The sequence below is a fragment of the Hippichthys cyanospilos genome, chromosome 13, assembly GCF_059441005.1.
Source record: "Hippichthys cyanospilos isolate Australia breed blue-spotted pipefish chromosome 13, RoL_Hcya_1.0, whole genome shotgun sequence".
In the NCBI taxonomy this organism is placed as follows: Eukaryota; Metazoa; Chordata; class Actinopteri; order Syngnathiformes; family Syngnathidae; genus Hippichthys; species Hippichthys cyanospilos.
This window is the reverse complement of record NC_142381.1, coordinates 770,215-798,207: the sequence shown is the minus strand read 5'-3', so window position 1 is coordinate 798,207 and position 27,993 is coordinate 770,215. Positions and strand designations below refer to the sequence as shown.

The following is a 27,993-nucleotide window of genomic DNA, read 5'->3' as shown; positions in this document are numbered from 1 at the left end:
TCCCTTTTTAACTTTTAGGATAGATTCTTGGTCATCTACAAAAATCAATTTTAAATGATATATTTATGAAAAACTTTTACGACCTAATCCTCTTGTGTAAAACCAAAACACATGACCGTGATTCCTGTAAACCCTCTGTACACTACACATGTAGAACGACATTTCCCATGTAGGAGATAATACTGATGGGTGGTGGGTGTTGTAGTTTTTAACTGTTTGAACCGCTTGTCCACCAACTCGTCAAAACACCGTTTCCCATGAAGCCTCGTGCGAGCATAAACCCGGAAGCCTGTAAGATTAGAGCCTGGAATAAATTGACATGGTTGTTTTCATGCCAGTCGGAGAGAAAAAAAAAAAGTTACGTTGCTGCGAGTTCCTCCAATCTAACGAGTTGGTCCTGAAACATTTTGAAGACTTTTAAGAGGTTTCAGACAACGTTCCGCAGCGAAAGAAACAAAGGCACAATCGAGGTAAAGTTTGCCGTTCAACTTGAACCGTTTCGATGCCGTTAGTTGTGCAAAATGCAAGTTTGCTACAAACGGCTAATAAATGTTAGCTTTCCTGTGTTTTTTTTTCTCGTCGCTTGTTATTATCAATACTGCTGGATAAATAATAGTTTGAACAAAGTTGTCGATGATCAATGTTTAGTTGAGACTTCAGTTGTGCTTTGATGGGTGATGTTTTCAAATAGAGCGAAAACGTGCAATATCAATGCACCAAAATGTGCACGTAACTAGGATTTTTTTTTTGTGCGAGAGCACTGGACGTCACGCACTGCGAACTTGTATTTAACTCTATGTATGCATGTAACACGCGTGTTTTTTTTCCCATCCAACACACTCAGTGCACAGAAATGTTGGCACGTTACCTCCGACGACCACACCCTTTTGGTGTGTTCACATGGTTTTTTTTTGTGCAAGAAGGTATTTTAGCCTTTCCCCCTTCCATATTCTCGAGAGCAAACTTTAGCTACTTCTCTTAACCCTTTTGTTATGTTGCAGTTATATAAGCATAGGACTTCTATATAATCAATAAGATACATTGAAAATTGAATTTTTGTTGCAATACTACTAGGCAAGTCAAAGTGCTTATTGTCATGTGCACACACAGTGTAGAACACGAGTGTCAAACTGGTTTAAGCTTGCGGTCTCGTAGAGGAAAATCTATTCCCAAGTGGGCCGGACCAGTAAAATCATGCATATATATATTCATAGGAACTACTTCAAATTAATCATTCTTTTTTTTTATTACTGCCCAAAATAAAACAAGTAAGACATCACCATTAATTATTTTTCAAAAGTCTAAACCTTGTGACATCAATTACGGAGTACCACACGGGTTAATTCTCGGACCCAAAAATGTTAAGATTCTAACACTGGACTAGCTGATTCGATGACCTAAGGATTAGCAGCAAACCCGATGCCTCTGAATGCCATGGCAGAATTAGTACTGTTTTCCTTTCAACTTAAGAGCAAATTAATTGTAACATGAAACAACCTTTTGCTAAATTGTGACATCTTTGTAAAACATGGAATGCCTTGGGAACGGCCGGGATTTGAGTTGAACCTTCCTGGTGTGATAGACTTTCATACGTGTGCCCCCTGGGCGTACGTGCAGGTACTTCAAGGGTGAGAGAGATTTGAACAGGGTTTCTGCAGGGCGCCTTCTGGACAAGACGGGCCGTAATTAGCCACGCAGATTCCGCTTGCTCTTGACGCCCCCACACACACGTGGTCACAATGCGCAGCCCTGTATTAATTAGCGAATGCGCATGCTTGGATGCCCGTCACACTGTTTGGCTTGGGGCAAAGCGGCGCGCTGCGGCCTGGACGCCCTTCAAGGAGCTCCTTTGTTGTTGGTGCATCTGCGGAGGAACAAGTCAGCAGCTCCTGCCGTGACTAGCAAAAAGCAGCGCTTTCTCTCTTGCCAATTTTCCCCGCTAACTAGTACTATCAAGTACATGGTAGCGCGTACGCTAGTGGGACGAAACATGTCTCGCTAACGTACTGTATGATATTTTTGCGCTGGCAGAACCACTTTGGCAGACTAGCAGGACAACTACATGTAATTGGTGAGGAAAAACTGCATTCATTCACTCCTCATTGTTTAAAAAAATGATAAGATTAATGAGTGATTCTCGCCGTCTTAAATGGAAAATTGCATCGCCCATGACAACGCACATGCAAGTATGAAAATAAAATAAAGGCATACATTTTCTTCAGGGGTCACTTTAAGACAATTTAGCAAATAGTTGCTTCCTATTCCAGTTCATTTGCTCTTAGTTTGAAAAGAAAGACGTATTCTTGGCAGCTCTGTGGCGCGGCGGTTATCATGTCCGCCTCACGGTTCTGGGACCCGAGTTCAAATCCATCCTGTGTGGCAGGGGTGTCAAGCTCATTTTTATCACGGGCCGCATCGTAGTTCCACTTTCTGTCCGAGGTCATTGTGTGAGCTCAAATAAATTTTGACACATTTTGAAATCAGAGGTGGCCACATCAAATGACGTGGGGGGCCCCCCAACATTATTAAATACTAACTTCAACTTTCTGACTAAAATAGCAAATTTGCATGGTTTTACACATTTTTTTTTTTTGGTTACCAATATCCCTTTTGAACGTTTTTAGTAGCCTCCGATTTCAAAAGGTGTCAAATTTATTGGACCTCGCAGTCCCAACGGCCATAACGCACATTGGATGACTTTCCTGGATGGTTTTTCCCTCACGCACAGGCAGCAGCGATGGGGAGCGAGCCGGGCCCAGTTCAGATCGTGACGGTGTGCAAGGAGGATCACTCCTTCGCGCTGGATGAGGAAGCGCTGGCGCGAGTCCTGTTGGCGCCGGGCGTGCGAGACAAGAACGTGGTGGTGCTGTCGGTGGCCGGCGCCTTCAGGAAGGGCAAGAGCTTCCTCCTCGACTTCATGTTGCGATACATGTACAGAAAGGTGCCTTCTCATCCTTACCGCGAGGCTCCAAATAACCTGTGTCCGTTCTCGGCGGAAGAGTCATGTCAAGTGCCCCGAAAAGCCAACTTCCCAAAAAAAAAAGCCAAATAATACATGGATGTCCACGTACGGCGGTCCCTCCTTTATCGCCAGGGTTACTGTTTGAAAACGACCCGCGACAGGCGAAATCCGCAGTGTAGCATTCTTAGTTTTTATTTACAAGTATTATACATGTTTTAAGGCTGTAAAAACCCTCGCAATACACTTTTCTCAGACGGGAATGAACATTTTCCCACCTTTGTCTCTCATTTAAACACTCCCAAAGTTGAAACCTTTGTGGATTGGACAAGAAATTATTAATAGTTAATAATAGTCACCCGCGCGTATTTCACCGATCAACCTTAAAGAGAGTATGTGTCATTTTTCGCATTACGGTCTCCCATGTAATATCAATTCATGTTAACTAGACCTACGATTATATTTAAAACATATTGTTTGTCGTTAAGAACTCATTTATTTGCAAGTTTTTTTCAATTTAGAATCAATGAATTTATTCATTTTTAATGAAGAACGGGCTAAATCTTACACGGTGTCACTTTAACCAAATACCAACCCTTCTGACCATAATTCAACATTGAATCAACCATTTTTGCTATCTGGGAATACACATGCGCTGTTAATACATAAAAAAATTCACACAAGGCTTGAAACACGTTTTTTTTTTAATTTTGCAGAGCAGTTTTGTAAATCATTGAGTTAATGGCTCCTCAAATTAAGGCAATGATTCACAAAACTGCTGTGCAAATGAAATAAAATAAATAAATAAATAAATAAATAAAGTTGTTTCAAGCCTTGCGTTGTGGAATATGAGGCCGGCAGCCCGTTCCCCAGCCTGTCTCTTGCACGACAGTCAGCAAACGTCAAAATTGAATTTCAATGTTGCCCCTCCCTGCCGCAACATGCAAACTGACAAGTTGGATGACAAAGAATGAGCGCACTCCACCCTCTCACCCTTACTAACCAACTCCAATGTACGCTTTTCACGCTGCTACCGGTTGAAGCTCCTCATCCCTTTTCTACGTCTGCATCCACCTTCAACAGCCAATCACGTGGCAGGGAGCGCTGACCCCGTCTCTTTGTCTCCGCAGGGCGACGAAAACTGGCTGGGCCGCGACGACGAGCCCCTGACGGGGTTCTCCTGGCGAGGCGGTTCGGAACCCGAGACCACCGGCATCCAGATCTGGAGCGAGGTCTTCCCCATCCAGAAGAGCGACGGAAGCGAGGTGCTGGCCGCGCCGTTATCGCACCTTCTTCGTATGGCATAGGTGTCAAGCTGCGTTCCTCGAGGGTCGCCATCCTGCGTGATTTTCTCTCCAACACACCCGACTCCGATGATTGGCTCACCAGCAAGATCTGCAGGAGCTTGAAAATAGGCATAGTCGTTTGGCTCGAGTTTGGCTCGAGTGTGTCGGTGAGAGAAACATGGAAAACACGCAGGATACCGGCTATCCAGGAATGGACTTTGACAAAAGCGTTTGTCAGTGGTCAATTGCAGGGAACCACAGAGAAGTTCAAATCAAAACAGCCACAAAAGCAAACGACATTTTTCGTTGCCAAGTTACAATGCCAACAACAACCAAGATGACAAAGAAACATACTTAGCATTTTTCTTCAACGTAACTGTTGGCATTATTTGTTGAAAAGTGATAAGATGTATGACTTGGATACTTTGCTTTCTTTGTCTAAATTTTGATTTTTACATTTTATACTTGCTTTCTCTTTTTACACATCTTTCCTGAATATCAGTTGTCGGTTAAAAAAAAAATGTGAGTGTACAGCATTTTGCAGAATAGCATAATATACTAATTGACTCAATTTGAACAAAGAAATAATGGATTTGTTGGAATCAAGTATCTACTGCATTACTTCATTGACTTTTCCGTTGAACCTAACCCTTTTTCTATATAAACAAATTGCATGTACTGAAATAATTGTTCTTGTTTCAGCTTACTCCTCACATACCCAGTAAATTGTGTAATTGAGACTGAATGGCGACATACTTTGGTCTTTTTCGCCCTCTAGTGGGAGAGCATCTTATTGCGCCGCCTGCCACTACTCGTCTCTGCTCCATAAGCAAAGATGCGGCATTATTTGTAGTCAAAGAAAAAAGTTGCAAGTTTGTCCTTGCGTTTGTGCAGGTGGCCGTCGTGCTGATGGACACTCAGGGAGCGTTTGATAACCAGTCCACAGTCAAAGACTGCGCCACAATCTTCGCCCTCAGCACCATGACCAGCTCCATTCAGGTGATGACCTAGCATGTGACATTTCAAATTGCTAATTGAATTCGTATTTTAAATGCCGCGCCAGGGATGGTACAGCTTTCTTTGCGAGGCGCGCTAAAATGTTGACGGCGGCCGCAAGTGGCCCCTGAGCTGCAGTTTGGACATCACTGCCATCTAGTGGGAAGGCAGTGAAGTGCTGCGGTTAGGGTGACGATTTTGCGACCAGCAGAGTAGCAAACGTATTATTTACCACTGCGCTCTCATGTGTTTGACGCATGTCACGTGGATTCCAAGTTTGCGTGACGTCGGCGTTGCTTGTGCTTTGCAGATTTACAATCTGTCCCAGAACATCCAAGAAGACGACCTGCAGCAGCTGCAGGTAACTCTTTCAAAAGGCGATGCTTTCCACGTCGCCGCAAAGAAACCACCGATCGCGATGCAACAAAGAGAGAAAACACCGTTTGCGCTTTGTGTTTGCCTGAGCGCTAACGCGCGAATACGTCTGGTTTGAGCGGAACGACTCAAGTCATTCCCGCGTGTCCGCCCGCAGCTTTTTACCGAGTACGGCCGGCTGGCCTTGGACGAAATCTTCCTGAAGCCCTTCCAGGTATGCCCACCCATACGCTATGACACAGGTTTCTTCATGCGACTGAATATTGCGCGTCCCGCGCGCAGAGCTTGATGTTCCTCATCCGCGACTGGAGTTTCCCCTACGAGTACACGTACGGCTTTAAAGGAGGCAACGAATTCCTGGAGAAACGCTTACAGGTAGCGCAAATGCGGCGGCGGTCCCGGCGGGGGGTGAACTTCCCCGCTTTGTTTTCCGAAGGTGAAAGAGGCCCAGCACGAGGAGCTGCAAACGGTGAGGGAGCACATCCACTCCTGCTTCACCAGCATTTCCTGCTTCCTGCTGCCCCACCCGGGCTTGAAAGTGGCCACCAGCCCTTCTTTTCAGGGACAACTCAGCGGTGAGAGAGTCACTCTGGATTGCACTTGTTTTGTTTTTTTTTTTCTTTTCTTTTAACTGGGAGAGGGCTATCATACTTATGGCCCGTGGGCCGGTTCTGGCCCGCAAATGGCCCGCTTCCAAGTCCTTGTGTTGCTTTGTCAGCGGTGGCGCCAGAGTTCAAAGAGCAGCTGATGATTTTGATCCCCAATCTGCTGCATCCCGACAACCTGGCCGAGAAGGAGATCAACGGCAACAAAGTCACGTGCAGGGGCCTGCTGGAGTACTTCAAGGTAAGCGCTTGCCCCCCCCCCCGCCCCGTCTCCATCCCGCTCAACGCGCCCCGCTCTTGTGCTCAGGCCTACATCAAGATTTACCAGGGAGAGGACCTGCCCCAGCCCAAGAGTATGCTTATGGTAAGAGCGCGAGGACCGCCCGGGAGCGTCGGCGCTCACGTCGGCCCGCTTTTGAGACGTCCCCTTTGTCCCGTCAGGCGACGGCGGAGGCCAACAACCTGGCGGCCGTGGCGGCCAGCAAAGATCAGTATTACAGGAACATGGAGAAGGTCGGTACTTCTTTGTGCTCGGATGCTACGTGCTAACGGCCCTCGGAGATCTCCTAGATCTCTGGGAGAACGAGTCTCGAAAGATGCTTTTGAGATTGTACTTTCAAACTTGAGCGGAATTTGGTCCAAAACATTGATCTTCACATTAAAGGGAAAGCATTGAAAGAAGTCAGCCAGATGCTGACCGCATGTCAAATTTCAACACGGCGCAACCACTTAGTTATCAGACTAGCGGGAGTGCGCCATCCCTTTGCTAAATTAATGATGTGGAAGAAAATCCCAATGGTCCGAATACTGCACAAGGGTTAAACCTGTTTGACTCATTCAAAACCAACAACAGTTTTTTGTTGACATACAACACAATCGCATGTACCTTTTTTCTTATTTTTATTTTAACTGTTTGGCTAAAGTAGTGTCGAAAGTGTCGATGGATAGGGTTGATGCCACCGAACATTTTGAGTGTGTTGAAAGTAAAAATATATTTCTATTTGATGACGTTATGACCCTTTCCAAGTCAGGCCAAGTTGGGTGCTAATAAGGCCGGGAAGCCGCAGCCAGGGTTCGTTTGGAAGAAAAAAAAAAAAATAGAAAAAAGTACTCTTCCTGCCAGTGCATCAAAAAGACAATTGGATTTCGACAGAATTTCAGGGAGTTCCTTTGCTCCTCGGATGAATTGAATGATTTCCCCGCTTTTGCGTCTCAGATGTGCGGCGGAGACCTCCCTTACGTGTCTCCCGAGTCTCTGGGGGAGAAGCACCAGTTCTACATGAAGGAGGCGCTCTCCTCCTTCACCGGCACCAAGAAGATGGGCGGCCAGGAGTTTTGCGAGCGCTACCAAGAGCAACTGGAGAAGGAGCTGGAGGAGATGTGGGAGTCGTTCAGCAAGCACAACGAGGTCGGCCGCCTCCTTGGCTCCCCCCCTAAAAAGCCCGGAAATGCGTTCTTCCAAAAAGCCCCGACGTGACGAGCGCCGCCTTGGCGCCAGCGGGCGCATGCGTGGCGCGGAGAGAAATATGTGGAGGAGCATTCAAATAATCCCAATTCTCAGAATGACCCAAATGTAAACGTGTTGACTTTTGCGTCAGCTTTGACTTTTCGAGAATAACTTTTTGTTTTTTTTTGTTTTGTTTGGGGGGGGGGGCAGTCGAAGAACCTGTTCAGCGCCTTCCGAACGCCGGCCGTGCTCTTCGTGCTGGTGTGCCTGCTGTACGTGGTGTCGGGCGTGCTGCTCTTCGTGGGCTTGGCCACGCTGGCGCTGGTGTGCGACCTGGCGCTGGCCGCCGTCATGATGTCCATGCTGATCTGGGCCTTCATCCGCTACTCGGGCCGCTACCGGGACGTGGGCGGGGCCATCGACCAGGCGGCCGGCGTGGTGCTGGAGCAGGTGGGATGACGCTCGCTTTCTTGTTTTGCTTCTCTTTTTTCCAGGCTTGCCAAATTCCGGTGATTTTCGCACTCGCCAGATTTCTTTTGACGGCTATAGACGTCGAAAAGTCTGACTCAATTCAATGCCAAAGACATATTTTTACGTTTTTTAAGAGCCAGACATTTAAGTCCCAGTTTTTTTTTAAAATAACTAAAGCAGGGGTCCCCAGCCTTTTTGATTGCTTTCAAAAGGTACAAAAATAGACACAAATTACATTGATAAAAGCTATAAGATTTAGACTGATTTTCTTTAAGAAGGAATAAATGAAAAGATTATTAATTTCAAAAACTTGTAAATAAATGTTTTCTTAAGGACCAACGGTATGTTTTAAATATAATGGTAAGTCTAGTTATCATGAAATGATATTACATGGGTGGTGCCGTGTAAATGGGGCACCTCCCGCTGTCCATAATGAAAAACGGTCAGAATCTTACACGTTGTCCCTTTAAATAAGTCGCATGGTTGAAATATGTCTTGTATGGTGTGCGGCTAGGCCACGGTGGTGCTGAACAAGTCCCGAGGCCAGACCCTGCCCAACGTCAAGAAGTCCAATTAGAGGACCCTTCCATCAGCGCAGACCCGCATTCGGCGCCAAAGCACCACACACCCGCTCTCTGGGAGAAACATACAAAACAACGGGAAAAAAAAAAAAAAGCAAAGGAAAAAAAAAAAAGCACAAGAGAAAGAAATGTTCCCAAAAGCCAGCAGGTTCTGTTGGGGAGAAATGCTTTGCCACGGTTACGGGATTCTTTTCGCAAACTCCTGTACTTTTCTAAGAAAGTTGGCTTATGGAGCTTTTATACGCCGATTTTAGCGCCTCTTTTTTTTTTTTTAACGTTGTGCCTTAAGAGCATTCCAGTCTGAATAGAGATGTAACATTCCGCTTGGCGTTCATTGAAGTAGCAAAGAGGAGGGAGGACCTTGTTACACTGTGCACTTTGTGTCCTACTGAGACAACTGTAGACCGCCAGTCTCCAAAATTGACAGCCTACGCCCAAAGAAATTTGGGAGGCCACAGGATGGCGATCATACACTACGTTTGCCTAAATAGTCTCAATATGAATGGACGAAACGCCATTCGCCCGCTAAAACGGTTAGCTAAAAAGACAAATGACCGACCCAAAATTTGCTTGACATCAAGATGATTGTGAAACAGTATTTTTGTTTCAACAGAGTTCCTCAACTCACTTCGGAATAGTTCCTTGGCATCAAGATGGTTCAAAGCATTTTTTTCTAAACAAAGTTCCTCAACTCGCTTCAGGCATCAGGTTGACTGCAAAACATTATTTTATTTAAATGAAGCTCCTCAACTCCCTTAACATAGTTCCTTGGCATCTAAACTAAGTTCTGCAACTCACCTCAGGATGGCTCCTTGGCTTGGAGAAGATTGTGAAACAGTATTTTTGTGTAAATGGAGTTCAACTCGCTTCAGGGTAGTTTCTTGGCATCAAGATGGCAGCAAAACATAATTTTTATTGAAATGAAGCACTTCAACTTAACATAGTTCCTTGTCGCCAAGATGGCATCACAAGACTTATTTGTTTAAATGGAACTCCTCAACAGTAGTTGTTTGTTGGACCGTGGCCAAGCACAATTTGTGTCATAATGAAACTTCAACATTGTTACTTACCGCCGAAATGGCGGCAAAGCACTGTGTTTGTCCAATCCTCTCATCACTTCATCATTCCTTGCCAGCAAGATGGTGGCAAAACACCAGTGTTGTCCGAACGAAGCGCCGCAATTAAAGCGCCGTTTGTCTAAATGAAGCTTCTCAACTGGCTTCAACCGTTCCTTGCTAGCAAAACTCCAAATTCGCTCAAAATGGAGGGTTCGCAGCTCGACGCGGTTCCATGGGCATAAGTGAACCTCACTAACTTCTTCAGACATTCCTCCGCATCAAGATGGAGCCAATTTAATACTGTTTAAAAAAAGTATACATATACTGTAAATATTGCGGCAAATTGATTGGTCAATTTTCGAATGTTGAAACGCAAACGTACATGTGGCTAAAAAACAATTTTACTCAGCAGCATTCCTGTTATACGTAATAGATTTTGATACAGAAAAGTGTATTCTTTTTTTATTAGCTAGGTTATTTCTAGCAAGCGCTTTCTGCCATGTTAATGACTCCAAAGGTCGTGTTGATTGACCAAGATGGCTGGCCTGACTCCACAATATAATCAGCAGATAGCCAAAGACTTTGCTTCGCTTTTGCAACCTCTTTGAATGACACCCTCTCTCTTGCTCAGTAATGAATTAACCTATAATAAACATTTTTGTTCCAATGTAACATTGAAAATGCCTGTTAAAATGATTAACAGCATCATTTAAACTTAAAAAAAAAAACAATGGATTACAGAAGAGTGTATGAAATGGTGACTAAGTAAATAAACTATTGGATCAGTCAACATGTCCATTTTTTAATGATGTTTTTTTCTCAGCAAATTACCTCCTACCTGCTTATTGCACATTGCATAAAACCCCACAAAATAAAAGCAAGTCACTACTTCATGTTCCAGTTCATTTGCTTTGATTTGAAATAAAACTACTGTTTGACAATTTCAAACAGTTGCCACTGACTGATCAATATATTCAATACTTTATAACCCGACTAAAAGGTATAAATCATTGTGCTGATAGTTTTTTTTTAATCACATAAATGTGCTTAACCGTTTCTTAGTAGTACATATCAGTTTTACATTGCTCCTTTGGACAAAAAAATATGAATAAAAAATAACTTTTCCCCCATTAAATGAACGAGGACTTCAAACTGTAGATTTAGTATGTTTCGCTCAACCAAAGAGAGCCAAAGTGCTTTTTTTGTCCAAAATAGTATGAGTCTTCAATGTACTAAACGAGCTGAAGTCGGAAATGACGAAATAAAGCCATATTGTCATTGTTTGAAGTCTGATTGTTTTTGCATCGAGATGACCAAAAAGAAAAGAGGCAGCGAGGCCGAAAGCTTCTGCATGAATGTCCAATGTGTACATGGCGGCGTATGAAGAATGCGTGGCATCATGTGGGCGTGGTCTTCACACCATTCTCAATGACCCACAAAATGGAATTCAACGATCTAACATGCGTGTATTTGTCTAATGTCTAAGAATCGTTTTTAAAAAAAACTTGAAGGGTTTGTTGCATCGTGACCGAATAACTCACACGTCCCACGGATTTGTTGCTAATGTTTACTGGGGCTTGAGCACGTTTTCTAACGGTATAGCATAGATGGCTCTTCTTCTCTGCGTTCAATATTGTTACGTTGTACATACTGACAGACGAGTTCGCCATCTACCGGAGAAGCTCATCATAGCAACAGCATTCATACTGTTATATGCGTTCTCCGGCCTTTTATTCAACAACAATACAATGTTCGGCTTTAAATTGAGCATTTGATCATTTTGACATCATCTAGCGTTCACTTTTGTCACTTCAAAGGCGCTAAAGAATTGACGAGTCATCACCGGCAAGCTCTTCCGCTTTTACATAAAAAAAGAAGAAAAAAACTCGCGGTCGTCTGCTCGCTTGGCCTTTCTTTCCCCTCTCACCACGTGAGTTTCACAAATGTCTAGTATGGCGATTTTTTTAAGCGTTCCTTGTTTCCTTATATGGCGATAAGCGTCGCGAAGCCACGCCCCGTCCGCGCGCCGGGACCTAAGCGCGTGCACGGACAAGCGTTCGCTTCCAAATAAGGAAGTGAGTTCTATGAAAACCCGCAGAGGGGAAGCACACGCGAAAAAGAGGGAGAGGGAGAGAGAGAGAGAGAGAGAGAGAGAGAGAGAGAGAGAGATGGCAAAAATGGAAATCACGCTCACTTAAGGTTCAAGCACAGCACCTTATTTGATACAATTAAAAAAAAAGGAAAAAGAAAAGAATCACGTTGGAATTAAAAAATCATCAGCGAATGACAACCGTCTTGCTCCGGGGACTATGGCGCCATTTTGGCTCGCAACGCCATTACTGAATCAAAACAAATACAACTTTCATTTTTTTTTTAATGGAATTTTCCCACGTCAAGTTCCCCAATCTTTTGTAATATGATTTAATCATTTGCATTTTTATTTTTGGAAAGACTATAAAAACATGTTTTTTTAATCATATTTTTCCATGCTTAAATTACTGAACACTGTCTGCAAAAAAAACAAAAACAAAAAAAATACCTGGTTCAATATTGTTTAATTTTAAAAATAAATGAAAAAAAAATGAATAAAAGTATGACTTTTTTTTCCCACCACCATGTCAATAATACAAACAACATTAAAAGCTAGATTTGTTGTCATTTTAAACTGAATTTAATTGACCTACGCTGGATCGAATCTAATTCATGGTTGACTCATTTTTTATGTTTTTTTTATACAGCCACTATTACTGTCAATCATTCTTAATATTCATTTATATTTAAATACATATGCATACCACAGGCTGCACAAAATATTCTGTGTAATTTTTCAAATATATGAAAAAAACTAGGTATGCCATTTTTGACGACCACGTTGGTGTCAATCATACACATTGATACGGATATTTGTTTTCATTTTTATGTCACCTCCGCTGAAATCCACATCACCATTAATTTGGTTCCTAGAGCTGATACTTTTCCCATTTATTTAAATGTCACAGGCCGCACAAAATACCTTGAATAATTAATTCTGTGACTACATGAGAAAAAATGAAAAGTAGCGGATATGTCATTTTGTTTGACGTGGTTTCAGTCATACAAACAAACGACGAATCTCTATTCTCACATTTAATTCAATTCACTTACGCGAAATGAAAAATCTAAATTCAATCAAGTGGCAAAACGGAGCAGCCGAGCGTCGTTTACGCGCTCGTGCATGCCGTTCACGTTTTCGGGCACGGGCACGTCGGCGCGTTCCCGCGGTGACTAGAGCGAGCGAGAGCAAGTCTTCATCATCATCATCGTCATCACCATCGGAGCCCCATTCAATTTCTGGCCAGACGCTGACCAACTCAGAGCTTCAACAATGGTACGTTTAACGGCGCTTCACACGTCGCTTTTCGCCCTTTGCTTACCGTCTTGAAATGTAAAAGGAAAGCTTTTATTGAAATTTCATTCATTTGCGCCCCAATTTTAACCCCGAAAGATAAAAGCTGGAGTTTTAGCATCAAGCCCCGTAGAGAGCCACACAAGCTAGCTTGATCGTGACCCGTTTTCCCCGGCCCCCCCAAACGCCTTTTTACATGGCGTTAATCGCCTATAATCGCCGGGGAATCAAATGTTGGGATTCGGGAGGAGGAGGGGGGGGGCTTTTTCAAACGACCACGGCCTGACCACGACTGGCGCCATTTGGTCAATTTCCGTGAGTGGCCTCACATAAAAGGCTTTTGTGTTTTTCTGTCCCAAACGAAGCCCCCTTGGCCGCTCGGAGAGAGGGAGAGCCATCCCCGGTTGTCATGGCTCTGCTGCCTCTTTGTGCTCTTCGCCGCGGAGCTCGGCGATGTTTGGCGTCGGGCTGGCAGGTGCAGAGCGAGCGAGGCGCCCGCGGCTAACAAAGCTAACGGTATTGTTAGCATGCTAAGCTAACGCCGTGACGTCCATTACGGCTGCGCGAGCTGTGATTTTTTTTCTTCTTTTTTCTTTGCTTTCTTTGTCCCTTGTTTGACGCTAACTAGACTCCACACGCTAGCCGCAGCCCCCCGCCTCCCCCCCCTTTTCACACAGTTCTCGAAATGATACCGGCGAAAATGCGAAAACGAAATAATCCAGAGTTGATTTGTTCGACACGACAAAATGCCCGTAAATGTATCTTTTTCTTTTTTTTTCCACAGTTTTTAAAAATGTATAGGAAGCTGGCGTCCAATCGTCACATGTGCGCTATTCACGGCCCCACCCTGAATTTGGTGCAAAGAGCATCCTAATTCGAGTGCTTCGTGTTCACCGATCGTCAGCCTTAAATGGTTTATTAAAGACTAGTTTAAATATTGTCGGCGCCACGTTTTCCTATGGCGGTGGCGGACACCGAAGCGAATTTTGAAGCGTTATATAAGCAGCGGAAGCTAAAAGGCCGCCGCGTCCGGGTCCTCATTGCGCATCTTTTTTTTTTTTTTTTCCTTTTCTAACGGTGCAGTCTGCACCGCCCTTCGTGCACGTCACGCCATTGGAGGCGACGACAAGAAAGCTGTCAAACCTTGAAGAATTTTCTGTGTACTCCTATTATCCAGTTATTATTTTTAATAGTAGTTAGGCTGCTTTTTCAGCAGTTCAGCAAAATGAATAAAATTTCAAACTGCTGTGGTTTCACTTTGATAAATGTCATGAATGCCAAAGGCCCCCCCCAGCTTCGTATAATGGTCAAAGTCGTTTTTTCTTTTTAATTTCTGGGAGGGGAGCACTCAAAACATTATTTAAATTCAATAGCCTGGATTTATGCTGTGGCTGAGAGACTCTACACCAAGGGTGTTAAACGCACTGCCGGCTTGGCCTACAAATATGTTTAATCTGGCCCACGAGATGATTTTGTAATGTATAAAAATGTTTTTTTTAATAAATGAAAAACATGTTTTATGATTGATTGTAATGTTAATAATTTATGATTAATTGTGTTATTTTGGGCCGTATTTGAAAGAAATATATATTTGAAATTGTTGTTTTGCTGTTAAATAAATATATACCACGATTTTATTGGTCATCCCAATTTTGGAATAGATTTTTCTCTATGTAGCCTACAAGCTTAAACATGTTTGATGGCCCTGATCTACACAGTTGTAAATACAGTAGTTTTTCAAGTTGATTTGAGTGAAAATGGCATAATATGCTGGCCAACAATCAACACACCAGGTTCAAATGATCGCGATAGATTTTCAAGCTCCGACAGAGTTTGCTGATGTCCTAATCATTTGAATCTGGTGTTCAGGGGAGAAGAAACTAGAAAATGTGAAGGATTGGAGCTTGACAACTATTTGACGCCAATAGTCAGTAATTGAAAGATGATTTTGCAATATACTAATGCAAAATGAATAAAGTCAACCCCCCCCAAAAAATATTTGATAAACCAGAGGCCAGCTGCTAGGATTTAACCTTTGAATGGATGAGAATCTACACAGATGTAAATGGACAAGTATTTGTTGCTAGCACTGTAGTATTTTTCTATACATTTGTTTTTTTTTTCTATAATATTCTATCCATTCTTATTAGTCACCGATTGGAGAAGCGCATCCAGTTTGTGTACCTGCTGTGCATTGACAGGCATTCTAATTGTAAAAATGGCCTTAATGCTATTTTTGCTAGCCTGCAATCTCCTTTTCTAGACATTTTTATCAAACGAGCATTTATCGGATGTGGGCCGACAATAGTGTGGCAAGGATGCACCAGTTGAAAGACTGTCTTTGAAGTTTTTTTTTTTGTTACCCCTTGTTGACCTGCTTTTATGTAATCGGTGAACTCCACCAGGCCCAATGAGCGCTTTACACACCACTTCCCTTTTTATCAAAGAGATTGCGCAAACCTCACTTACTCAAGTTGTAGTAAGACAAACCATAAGAACCAAACTTTCAAGTCATCGGGTAACATGGAGGAAATTCTTTAAAACAACTTTAAAGAAATTTAATCTATTTTAATCCTGTAAAAAAATAAAACAAGTACAGCATCACCATTATTAAAATTCAAGGTATTCATTTATTAAATTCAGCTCATTTTTATACTTAAAACCTCATCTTGGACCGGATTAAACCCATTTGCGGGCCAGAACTACGTTTGAAAACGAAGCACACCTTGACGTAATCTTGAGTGCCGAGCGTTATCGGAAAAGGCGGCCTTTAAGAGTGCCGCTATATTTAGTATTCTCACTCATCTTTAAAGGCCGAAAGAATATTGTGTGCAATGTCATGGTAAACGAGTGCTATTATATGAAAGATTGATTTCCGTTCCTCACTTCGAATTACAAGTATGTAACAGTTGTGTTGTATGCATGGCAACACTGCCATCCAATGGTCACAGTTATCACTGCAGTGCCCATTTGGCTGAAAACAGACTTGTTTTTTCTTGTTTGGTCCGGCACTTTTTTCACCGTAGGAGTGTTTAATTACCCTGCCTGGATAAATATTTGTACATTTGACAGTGATATATAATATATAACAAGGGGTAATAATACGTGACTTTTGAATGAACGAACGCATTGATTGTAGTAATACTGCATTTCGTTGCACCCTGTGGCCATTTTGTCTGTTTAAGGTGTGGGGATTGTAAATGTGAACTTGCCACTTGGACCTTGTCCTCAACGCCAAGCGTCTCCGGCGACCTTATTAGATTAGACATTGACGTTTATGGCAGGCGCTTTGCGGTGCCGTTTGATCGCGGCTGCGCTGGTCGCATGGAAGGTTTCCATGGCAACGTTGAAAATCCAAATTAGAAATGCAGATAGTTTAGTGATATAGAAAAGGGACAAGAATCATCGTCATGTGTAATACTTGTCTGCGTCTTTATCCTCCATGCATGCCAAGGAGAGGGAAAAAAGAAAACAAAAAAAACAACAAAAGTGATTGCTTTCTAATTATTTTCAGAGGTGGCTTGTTGAGTCAACTTCACAAGCAATAGTGGTGGCGCATCACCAAACTGCACTGATTTAGAATGGCAAAGCTTCATCCTATCATCTCCCACTCCCAAAAGTGGGCGGCGACATCAAAGTTCTCCATATTTATTGGTTTAGATGTGTCACATTGGTTAAAAAAGAAATAAAATCTCACTTGGCCACGCATCTTAGAGGCACACCTGAATGCAAACATCACAACCTGTTTGACTGTCTTATATTTAGTTAAAAAGTTACTTGCTCCTCTTTTCTGTGTATTCATGTCAGGAATGTAACATGATTATTGCACAGGTGTGGAACTCAAGTTCAAAATGTAATGTCTTGAACTGCAACTTTCAATTATTCTGCGCTATTGTACTGCAAATCTTTTCCTGATGATTGAACGGGGGCAGTTCGGTGGAAGACATTTGTCTCAGGGTTCACAGTCCCAATTTCAAATCCAGCCGGCTCCGGCCCTCCTGTGTTTAGTTTGCATGTTCTCCCCGAGCCCGAGCGGGTTCTCTCCGGCCACTCCCGTCTTGTATTTGACACACTAAATTGTCCTTTGATGCGATTGGATTCATGAATGGTTGTTTGTCCCTCTGTGCCCTATGATTGGCTAACAATCGGTTCAGAGTGTCCCACCGACTTCTCATCTCGCTCGCTCACTCAGAATCTGCAAAATGTAGCGTATGTCGGCACGAGGGCTCCCTGCTGGTCATGGCCTCCCCCTGCAAAAATAACCAAAACAATAAATCCACTGCAAAAATAACCAAAACAGTGAATCCAGGATCTGAACTGGTAAACTGCCGTTAGGAGACTGAAAGTGTGTCAAATGGCCACTTGTTATCAGTCTTTTTTTTTTTTTTTAGAATGTTGAGGCCACTTCCTGGTTAATGATTACGCCAGGGGATACTTCCTTTTCCTCACACAGCAAACGTGTTTGTCTCGCTGGCGCTTCAGCCCTCTCGTTTCCAGTCTTTCCTGTCCTATTTCCTTTTGCTTTGTCCATTAGCTCTTGCGCGCCCCCCAACCACACGGACACACACATGCGGCGGGTCGTGTTGTGCGGCGGCGACGTACTCATGAGACTGCCTCTTGGCTGTGATGAATTGGCTTAAGCGAAGTCAGCAGACGCGGAGGCAGCGAGCGAGCATACGCCACTCGTCAGTGGGCCAGACAGAAGCGCCATTGTGGACCGCCTGAACCCTGCGTGGCATGCCTTGCCTTGCCTTGCCTTGCTTAGCTTAGCTTAGTTTAGCTAGCAGGGTTAGCAGAGCCTCCCTGCCAACCTGGCCTGCGTTGGTATCGGTTGTCTTCACAAGAACCCGATGTCCATCGCTTCTTATGACCGTGATGTTGACTGAAAATATACAAAAAAATTGTAGTAGTTAATAAGAAAACTGAAGGCGGTTATTTTGCGGACACGGGCCCGATGCCGGTTTCGCCATGTTTTCCAAGCTCCTCTCCATTTATTTTTCTGTATGAGTCTTAGTGGAAAGAGCAGTGACGAGTAATTTGTTCCTGGCCGTCCTGTCCCACGGCCGCACCTCGGCCCAGTCACATGCGGCCGTTCCTCGGGCTTTCATTTTTCTCTCTCCCTCTTGCTCCCGCTTTCCTGTGAGGCACGGAACACTGAGGTCATTGTCTGCTTTCAAGGCGCCCACCGTTCCCAACCTTCTTCCTTGGTCATGTATTAGCCGTGCCAAAAGTACAGTCAGTCCTCCAAATTGATTTGTATTTTTTTCTTTGATTTTTTTCTTTGATTTTTTTCAGTCAAAAGTGGTCATTCTTTCGCACTTTTCAGGATGGTAATTGGAAAGTTGGAATGTTCCTCTAGAATTTCTCCCAGCGCGCTTGTTTTTGAATGCGTTAGTAAGGATGAGTCGAAGTGAACTCAGCATTTCTTTGAAGTTATTCCGTGAACTAATTGAATAAATTACCGTATTCTCCGTACTCGAAGGCAAATGTTGTTCAGCTCTTTTCCATCCGTGTCTAAGTTATGACACTTGAACTTCGTTTGTAGTAATATCTGTTGCTTTATTTGAATGGGAATCGAAGATCGATTGTACGACATCATCAGTCTTGTATCTGAATCTGCCGCCGGGGGGAAAAAGCCTTGAATTTTCCCCAAAGCTGACCGTGCGCCTTATAACCCGGTGCGCCTTACAAAGCACATAAGCCGCCAATTTTTACTTTAGGTAGACGAAAAATCAATCGGCATGTAAATTACGTGATTGTTTTTTTGACATTCTCTTAAGCGCAGCACCATCTAGTGGATGCATAACGCAACCTCAGCCACTATTGTAGCTTCTAATCTATGCGCCTTACAATGCGGTACGCCTTATAGCGTGGAAAATGCGGTAGTTGCTCAGGAATTGCCGCGTAAAGTTTGCCGTTTGGAATGTTTGCGCAGCCTGCCGGCGCGGTTGACGCCTTTGTATTTTTCAGGCCTCCGGCGTGAAAGTGACGGACGAAGTGATCGCCGTGTTCAACGACATGAAGGTGCGCAAGGCGCAGGCCAACGAGGAGGAGAAGCGGAAGAGGAAGAAGGCCATCCTCTTCTGCATAAGCAAGGACCTGAAGAACATCGTGCTGGACGACGGCAAGGAGATCCTGCTGGGCGACCTGGGCACCACCGTGGAGGACCCCTACCAGCACTTTGTCAAGATGCTGCCGGCCGACGACTGCCGCTACGCCCTCTACGACGCCACCTACGAGACCAAAGAGACCAAGAAGGAGGACCTGGTCTTCATCTTCTGGTGAGCCCGCTTTTTCCCTCTCGTCGGCTCGTCGTCGCGCATCGTGAGGTTCCTTGTTAAGTTGCCAGCAAAACACTGCTTTTGTCCAAATGTCTTTGCTTGCTTTTAGGTAAATAGTAATAAATTGAGGCCCATAATAGTTCTCCATTAAATAAGTACTCCTGGTAAAAAGGGAATTAATTTTGTTGTGCAATTTCATACATGTTTTATGAGTACACATTAAATATGCAATCCATTTTCAATTTGAGCGCATGGTTTGTTTTGGCAGGGCTCCTGATGGCGCCCCCCTGAAGAGCAAGATGATCTACGCCAGCTCAAAAGATGCCATCAAGAGAAAGTTCGAAGGTCAGCCTTTTAAAGCAGCGTGCTTTTTACTTTGCACGAGAAAAGTCAAGTCGCGCGCGTGCCGTGAAGACAGCTTTGAAGTTTGGCCAGAAATTTGAAGTCAAATGAGTATTTTGCAGGCCACATAAAATGATGCGGAGGGCCTTGACTTTGACACCTGTGCTTTCGTGGTCCCGATATCTCCTTAAGTAGTGTTTATAATCAAGCGTTTTTTGTGGGGGAAACACAACGTTAGTTTTCCGTGATATGGCACATTGTTTTTGGAGTGGCTTTGGGATCATGATTTTTCTCATATTATGAATAGTGTTTTACATGTAAATCATCCCAAGCACTTGAAAAACACCACAATAAATATTGGAATAAGTTTCCTTTTGAGTGAGGCCATGTTCCAGAGCAAAAGTGGCGGCAGAAAGAGCTAACTTTCATACCAAGATATCATTTCCTTTTCTGCCCTTGTTGTCATCTCTCAGGAGGCTGGCTTCTCCTCGCCCCGCACGGTGTTGGGGTCATTTGTAGCAAGCCGTATTTTCGTTTCCCGTTTGTACCTTGCCCAAACAGATTGGCCGTCTCAGTCGCGCTTGGTGTCTCGTCACTCCAAACACGGCCTATAGATGGCGCCCTATTACACAATTGCGCCAACATCGTAGATCTGAATGATTTCTTTTCCCGAAGCATATGGAGGGTTGCCAACCCCCGCCCTACTAGTCCATTGTACTGGGTCACTTTATTATTCAACCACAAATACCGTAGCGGCACGGACAAGGAAGAAGTGGCTTACCGCAAAGAGAGGAAGTGGGAGACTTGCTTAATTTGCTCGGCTTGCGGGCATTTGGCCAGCGCGCTTCACCTTTTACTGACACATTGTTGCCAAACACATTAGAACACTACCATTAGAACACTACGAGCGAGACTGTAGAAACTTCAGACAATTTATGACATTTGCGAGCCTTTCAATTAATTCAAGTGGATTAGCCTGACTTCCATAATGCAAAGTTCTTGCTTTGCATTGCGGGACTTGTAGTGGACTTGAGATTTCGATCCAAGAACTAAATGTAGCAGGAAAGCTTTTATTTTGTTGCAGGGACGCAACGTTTTACTTCATGCAACGCATAACATGCAACACCCAAAATTTGCAGCGTTGAATAGCTGTTAATGTTTTTTTTTTCCTCACAAAATTAAAATCCTTCAAAACAATATATAAATATACATCTGTATAGATAGGGATGATGGTACTGAACATTGAGGTTTTGAAAGTAAAAATATGTTTCTGTTTGACTAAGTTATGAGCCTTTCAAAGTCAGCCTAAGTTGGGTGATAATAAAGCCAGGTTAGGAAAAAAAAATTCCCAGACATCCAGGGTTTAAAGGCCTTGAATGACATGCAAATGTAGTTACTAAATGAATTGTAAACAAAGTAAGTGGACCATGTCTTAATAGCTTAGTTTTAGATTCAAGATTGGGCGCAAACGGTGTCCAAGAGTATGTTTTCTCCGCAGCCCGGCGTTGAGCTTTGGTTCCTTTATTTGTCATCCACTACTATATTTATTCAAATGCAGCGTATTCATCTGAGAGGGGAAAAGAACATGCCAAGAAGTCTAGAACGTATGAAATTTCGAAACTTAAGTCGCATAAAGATGACGGTTGGGGCAGGCTGGCTGGAGGATTTTTTTTAAGCTGGGCTTTGCCGCCACCTTCTGGCGTTTTTGGGCGTTGCACAAAACATGGAACGCTATCAGTAAATAGCTGACGTGAGCTTCTACAGATTGGGATCACGTTTACTCAGTATACTTCTGGGACGTGAATTTTTGGGGTATACTTCCGGGACGTGAATTTTTGGGGTATACTTCTGGGACGTGAATTTTTGGCGTCCCTTGCCGCTAAGGCTGAGGAAAAACGCTGAGTCAGATGTTAGGACAGGCCACACTGTCCTATCTGGTGTCAACTTGGTTTCCTGTCGTCAAGCCACACCGGATCGTCTTACTGGCACGCGTGCTGGGGCGATTGATAGTGTACTTGTTTCAAACGAACCACTTCTTCGTTTGAGGGAAGCTTTGATCGTGGAATGTTTTTAGATGTTGGACATCCTACCAGTCAAATCCACTCTATTGTAATATAGATTTATTCGTTTGATGTATTGAACATATGAACTCATTTTCCATCAGTATAAACTGAAAAAAAATCAAAAGTATATTTCCATAAAGCCATTAATAGTAGCTAAAAAAAACAGTTGCCATGAGGCTCTCCCAAGCGTAATCTCAATTCCTTGCACTTTTCCCCGTGCGCGCTTGCGGCCCATAACGAGGCGCTGTAAGGGAAGATGCAGTTGAAGGCGTAAGCTTGGCTCGATTGCTAACCGCCAAGAACGACGCTCAAGTTGGGGAGGGGCAAATTGCAGCCCGCCCCCTCCCAAAATGACCCCATTTTGAACGCAGGATATGAATGAAAGGCGGCGTCGTGATTTTGTTTCCCTCCTTCCCGGCAGGCATCAAGCACGAGTGGCAGGTGAACGGCGTGGAAGACCTGAAAGACCGGCACACCCTGGCCGAAAAGTTAGGCGGCAGTTCTGTAGTCAGCCTGGAGGGATCCCCTATATAAATGTTGCCCCCGCCTCCTTTACCCCTCCCCTAAGCCCCGCCCTCTTTTCTGGCTTCAGCCGAGGCCTTCCAGATGCATCTGTCGGGTTTAGATGTTTGTTCCCGTGTGGTTTGGAGAAGGGCACGCATCAACAAATGTTAGCTTTCCAACACCCACCCCAACTTTTTTTTTTTTTTTTTTTTTTTTTCCTCCCCCCTTGCCAAACCGGTAGTCAGGCTTTGTAACTATTTCAGATCAGGTTTAGCGTCAACTAATTCACGCATTCTGGATTGCACATGACTTATCAAACATTCCCTTGGGGAACATGGTTTAATATATTTTTTTTTTCCTCTTTTGAACCTGCAAAATTCCAAAACTTGAGTGGTTCCTTTATATATAATTTTTTTTGTTGTTGTTGTTAATTTCCTGTTCCGATGACTACGGCATTTGATATAGTTGACACATTCCTCTTCCCTTTGCTTTCAAACCATTATCTCCTCATTGGGAAAGACAAAAAATGTTGACGTTGTGAAGGTCTTGATGGAGAGCGACGTGTACGTCAAACACCAGTGGTCACACTTGAATGGTGGATGTTTTGTATCGTCTCCTCTAATAAAACAAAAAAGTACTCAAACCGCCGACTGGCTGATATGGTTCCAGGAAATCTTCATTTAAATTGTTCATGTTCTAATGCGCCTCATAAATGGAGTGCTGTCACCTGTGAATGTTGAAGCAGTAACGTGTTGACCACACGAGGGCGCCACATGACCACCTTTCAACTCCGCTCAACTGACGACTCCACTGTAGTCATAGAAATCTCTTTATTAAAATATATCAGGCAATTTGTCCCACAAATATTAACATTCCGTCCCCCCACAGCTCTTAAGTGAAAAATAATATAGGCGGTCCTATCCGTTGCTGAATTGAAATATTAAATGATTTCCTGTGTGGAATATGCCATTTAGCACAATTGTGTGTGCGCGTGTGTAACCTCATGAAGCTGTGCAGTGAAAAACACGATAAGCAGAGTATGAGCTTCCAATCAATCGACAAAAGCCGGATTCTCTGATGTCAACGATTATCCTCTTAAAATGGTTTGTTTTTCTCCAAAAAAATGCTAGTTAAACGTTTTGAGTATTGATTGCTACCAATTCTATGATTGCGAAACATGACATTCAACTCTGCATGCGAACATCGACCAAGTTTGGACAGTAATCCTTTTTCAGTCAGTCAACATCGACCCGATTACCGTGGACCCCCAGTTTGCGACGTCCCCGCCTTGCTTTTTTTTCACCTTTTTGTCCGCTCTTTAAGCCATTTTTTTCCACGCTACGACTCATCCAACATGGCAGTCTGTGCGCGCGACACATCCAACATGTCCATCACAACATTGCCGGTCGGCCACTTTAAATCGTCTACTATTAGTCGGTGTCCCGGAAACACTAAGATGCTGGTCTGCCATTGGTCGGCCTCGTTTCAAAATGGCGGAACGATAAAACTTCGTTCTCGTTTGAGTGCTTACAAAAAAGGTTTAGTGCATTTTAGTGCTTAATTCAAACTTTTTTTGGGTTAGCCATGGCCCCAAGATTGCCAGTGACGTTAGAGAAGTAAGAAAACGATTTACATGGAAACGAAGCTGGATTTAATCAAGAAATACGAAGAAGGCTGAACTAGCCAAGCCTCACTAGGGAATATGCTTGTAACAAGCTTGTCACGTCGCTCAAAGGTAAATAAATCTTTTATATATATATTTATGGTATTTAATTGTATACATGTATATTGTGTATACGTAGCACTTAGTTTACTATTTTGATACAATTTTTTAATATGTACATACAATTTTGATGTTTTTACCTGGGGTTTTACACGCGTTAGCTAATTAACATGGTGTTTGGTTTGGATTGCCCGCCATATGGCCAATTCGCGTTATGATCCCAACCGCTGAACTGATTAATCTCGTAAACCGGGGGCCCACTGTATTGGCTGTGTCTCAATATTCCTCAGTGATTTTTTGGCTGTTCTGGCTGATCTGCCTGGACAATGTTTGAGGCTGACTATGTTGTTCAATATTTACGATTAAAGATACATCTGTAATTTAATTTGATCATTGGACCGATGACCAATTCATTTAGAGGGATGATCATCTGACTGAATTGAACCCTCTGCCAGTTGCTTCAAGTACGTGACTGCATGACCGTGTGCTGATGCGAAAGGAGAAGATAGCCATTTAAGTGGAGATGATAATCGAGCTGAATTTGAGTCCCGCCGCAAGGAATTTTCCTTTGCGTCGCGTCGGGACAAACAACGGCGCTCGGCAAGTCGGGCGTCATTTCCCGAGGGCTCAATGGCGCCAGCAGTCGGCCCGATTCCCGTGCAGCCAGTAGCAAATCTGCGCAAACTTGAGCGGCGTGATGCGCACGGCCACGTTGTAGTCGCGGTTCTCCCCGTCCACCTCCAGCCACTGGTGCCCCGAGAAGATCCCGATGACTTTCCTCTCCCAGCGCTCCAAAGAGCGGTCCCAGACGCGTCCGTACACGCCCGAGCCGCTGGCCCCCGGCCGGGCGTCGCAGCGCTGGTAGATCAGGTCGCTGGACTCTTCCTCCACCGGGCAGAAGCGGTAGACCAGCTCGCCGGGCCGGTCGCTGTCGAAACCCGAGAAGTGGACGCGGCGGCCCGCCAGGCCTTCCGGGGACGGCGCCACGGCCAGCCGCATGAAGGGTCGGCGGTGGGGCCAGCGCAGCTCCAGGAGGGCGTAGTCGAAGTCCATGCTGAGCTCCTGGGGGCCCTGGATCCAGCCCTTGGGGACCCGGGTTCGCCGGACCCGCGCCCAGCGCACCGCGGGCCTCTTCCCGGACCCATCTTGCTCCGCGCTGCCGTCGACGGACGGCGGGACGAGGAAACCCACCCGGAGCTTGCGCGCCCCCTTGACGTAATCCTTGCCGTCGTGGAGGCAGTGGGCGGCCGTCAGCACGTGCCGGCGGGACACCAGCACCCCGGTGCAACCCGTGGAGATGCGCACGGCCGCCGAGAACGGGTAGTCCCGCAGGAAGTTGTCGCCCCGGATGCTGAAGCGCCCGTCGGCGCCGTAGATCTGCCGCCTCGCGCGCCGCCGACCCGCTCCGCGGAAAGCCGGCGGGGCGGGCGGGACGCCGCCGCCGTCTTCCACGTCCACGGTGGTCAGCGTGCGAGAGCCGTCCCAGTAGAGGGTCTCGAAGGCCAGCATGTCGGCGCCGCCCCGCCGGACCCATTCTCCCGCGCGCCGGAAGCAGCTGGCGTTGCAGTGGGTGCTCAGGTCCAGATGGGGGCGGGCGCCGAAGCCGGGGCGCGTCAGGCGAGTCGGGCGGTGCGGGACCAGGGCGGGGACGGGGGGGCGGCGCCCCGGGGGCTCCGAGGAGGACGACGGGACGAGGAAAGGCACCAGTAGGAGAAGAGCTGCTAGAGGGGAGCTGCCGCGCCCGCTCATGGTGCTGCTGGGAAAAAAAAAAAGCAAAACAAAACATGCGCACGTTAGTCATTCAGAGCTGATAGTTTTCCCGGATCGCGTCCGCAGTTAATGTCATTTACAAACACATTCCAGCAATTTCAAAAGTGTCTAACCCCTGCACAGAGTTCGAGAATGAGAGCGCCACTGCACCGCCTTGTGCCGCGGATGTGCAATTACACCTCGCACCGAAAATGCAAAGCCTGTTCTACGGGATCATGTGTCCACCCCCGTTAAGAAGGACTGTCTTAAACGTTAGCTTACATGCCTATCCACCAACCTAGCTAGCGAGCTAACTAAGGTAAAGGTTAGAAAGTTGAAGCGATTTATCTCCACTCAGCATAAGTTTTCTTTCTCAGCTAGCTAACACGTAAGCTAACAAGGCAGAAAAGCTCCAAAGGCAACAATGAGCCACTTGTCCGCCATGTCCTATAGATTATCGACGACAAATAGGATTTCCGGGCAAATAAGCGCTTTCGTGAAATGGGAATTCCAATGAACCAAAAGAAGTAACCTCAAAACAAGCCGTTCTTGAGAAAGAACACAAAAGACAATTTCAGGCGTTTTGCGTTTGCTCTTTTGTTTCTTCTTTAATTTTTTTTGTTCTGTATTGTGTTTATATGTTCAATTAATCAAATCAAATCAAAAAAGCGTAATTGCGCCTCCACGGCAACAGGTGGTGTTTCAGCCTAACCTGTAATAGCCCAATTAATACATTACACAAATTTAACATTTGTTGAAATTTGCTTGAAAGGACACAATTTCACTTATATGCTTTTTACAGATAATTATCTCATTTGTAGTCGGCTGGCTTTGTCTGATGGATGAAGCAGCCTGGAGGTGTGGCTAAATTCAAGCAGACAGGTTGAGACAAGGTGGCAAAAAAAAAAAAGATTAATTCCCACCAAGGCTCAGGTAGACACTTGTTGAAAAAAAAAAAAAAGTAAAAGGCCCTCCGGTAAAATCCTAAAAGCGAAGGCACAACAGGAAAAAAACAACTAAGGCATCCCATCCCATCCCATCCCATCCCATCCCATCCCATCCAAATGAAGCCTGAGCCAACATGGCTCTGCAAATTCCTTCTTTTGTTGGACAAAAAAAAAGCAAACAAGTTGAGTTTTGTTTGAAGGCCTGCCTTCTTCTTCCACTCGCTCACATGCAAACGGCGCCAAAAACAATGCAGTCACAATCAAAATGAGATATTCTGTTTTTTTTTTTCTTTTTTGCACATCTGTTGCTAATATTGTACGTGGAATTTACATATCTTGCCGCACCGCATTTCTATACTACATCTCTATTTTTGGGTTTCTACAATGTCACGCTCTGCAGATCAAGAAAGTCCATTTGATATCCCATAAAATGATCTACTACATATTTTTATAAAGTGCGTGTTTAGCTCGTTCCTGTCAAGCGATTTGAATTCTTCTCCGGCTGTACTCTTGAAGCGACGCATACAATCTCAACTTAGTTTCACTGTGTAACTTGTTTCTCTGTTATTGACCCTGTCATTATTTTTTTTGTCCTTTTTTTTTAAGTGTTAGACTGAAGGAGGGTGGTACGAAATGAGTGAAGTGAAACCTGTTTTTATTTCATGTTGTTTGATTCCTTGGAATTTAATTTCTTAACAATATTTTTTTATTTTATTTTATGCTGTCCTGCATTTATGGCTGGCTGGCTGGCTGTCTGTCCGCGGTTAAAGCAACTTTGAATCGCCGCGCGTGTAATTGTGTACTTTTATTGGTCACGTAGGGACTATAATGCATTAAAAATAAAAAGAAGTGAAAATGCGAGTAAGTGCTGCGTAGGCTGCGCGTGGCGGATTACCTGCTTTACGAACGCTTGGCGTTGGCATCCATGGTCGTAGAGCGGACGGCCGTCGGGGCTGTTCGGCAGCCGCCCCGGCGCTGAGTGGCTTCCTCCGAGGCGAGTGCGGCGAGTGCGGCGGGTGAGGCGACTGAGGCGAGTGAGGCTCGGGAGTGTTCGCGCGGACGCGTGTTCGCGCACGCGCGCCCCAACCAGGGCCTGGAGCCGGGAAGCTTCGGTAGCGCTTCGCCTCAAGTCCGCCGGGGTCCTAGCGCCCGCCCGCCCTCCCCGTTTATTCCCCGAACCAGTTTGAAACCCGAAAGCCCAACCTTGTTTTGAATTTCCAC

The 27,993-nt window shown here is 44.8% G+C and overlaps 3 protein-coding genes across 4 annotated transcripts; 2 read left to right on the top strand and 1 right to left on the bottom strand.

The window, feature by feature from the left end:
- The first annotated feature begins 291 nt into the window (after window positions 1-291).
- On the top strand, window positions 292-10,568 carry atl3 (atlastin 3). Its single transcript, XM_088430722.1, has 14 exons — window positions 292-470; window positions 2,729-2,941; window positions 4,090-4,224; window positions 5,140-5,244; window positions 5,552-5,602; window positions 5,774-5,830; window positions 5,899-5,991; window positions 6,053-6,191; window positions 6,335-6,462; window positions 6,529-6,585; window positions 6,663-6,734; window positions 7,438-7,629; window positions 7,879-8,118; window positions 8,654-10,568. Exons 2-14 carry the CDS (start codon window positions 2,738-2,740, stop codon window positions 8,714-8,716), a joined length of 1,536 nt encoding a protein of 511 aa, XP_088286848.1. The 5' UTR covers window positions 292-470; window positions 2,729-2,737; the 3' UTR covers window positions 8,717-10,568.
- A 2,431-nt stretch (window positions 10,569-12,999) lies between these two features.
- cfl1 (cofilin 1) lies at window positions 13,000-23,000 on the top strand. The gene is made up of 4 exons (XM_088430725.1): window positions 13,000-13,145; window positions 19,134-19,444; window positions 19,713-19,789; window positions 22,271-23,000. Exons 1-4 carry the CDS (start codon window positions 13,143-13,145, stop codon window positions 22,381-22,383), a joined length of 504 nt encoding a protein of 167 aa, XP_088286851.1. The 5' UTR covers window positions 13,000-13,142; the 3' UTR covers window positions 22,384-23,000.
- Window positions 22,526-27,911, bottom strand: prss23 (serine protease 23). Of its 2 annotated transcripts, none has more exons than XM_088430724.1 (2): window positions 27,668-27,911; window positions 22,526-25,829 (listed from the first exon to the last, which is right to left on the bottom strand). In XM_088430724.1, exon 2 carries the CDS (start codon window positions 25,823-25,825, stop codon window positions 24,704-24,706), a length of 1,122 nt encoding a protein of 373 aa, XP_088286850.1. In that variant the 5' UTR covers window positions 25,826-25,829; window positions 27,668-27,911; the 3' UTR covers window positions 22,526-24,703. The 2 variants fall into 2 exon arrangements, with proteins under 2 accessions (XP_088286850.1, XP_088286849.1); XM_088430723.1 differs by having other exon boundaries at window positions 22,526-25,832; window positions 27,668-27,908.
- Window positions 27,912-27,993: the final 82 nt, after the last annotated feature.

Excerpts from the sequence above, each read along its gene's own strand:
- atl3 (XM_088430722.1), top strand. The coding sequence starts at position 2,738 with ATGGGGAGCGAGCCGGGCCCAGTTCAGATCGTGACGGTGTGCAAGGAG. Across the intron at positions 2,942-4,089 it reads TGCGATACATGTACAGAAAG|GGCGACGAAAACTGGCTGGG; the intron begins GTGCCTTCTCAT and ends TTGTCTCCGCAG. Across the intron at positions 5,603-5,773 it reads ACGACCTGCAGCAGCTGCAG|CTTTTTACCGAGTACGGCCG; the intron begins GTAACTCTTTCA and ends GTCCGCCCGCAG.
- cfl1 (XM_088430725.1), top strand. Across the intron at positions 19,445-19,712 it reads GACCTGGTCTTCATCTTCTG|GGCTCCTGATGGCGCCCCCC; the intron begins GTGAGCCCGCTT and ends TTGTTTTGGCAG. Across the intron at positions 19,790-22,270 it reads CATCAAGAGAAAGTTCGAAG|GCATCAAGCACGAGTGGCAG; the intron begins GTCAGCCTTTTA and ends CCTTCCCGGCAG.
- prss23 (XM_088430724.1), bottom strand. The coding sequence starts at position 25,825 with ATGAGCGGGCGCGGCAGCTCCCCTCTAGCAGCTCTTCTCCTACTGGTG.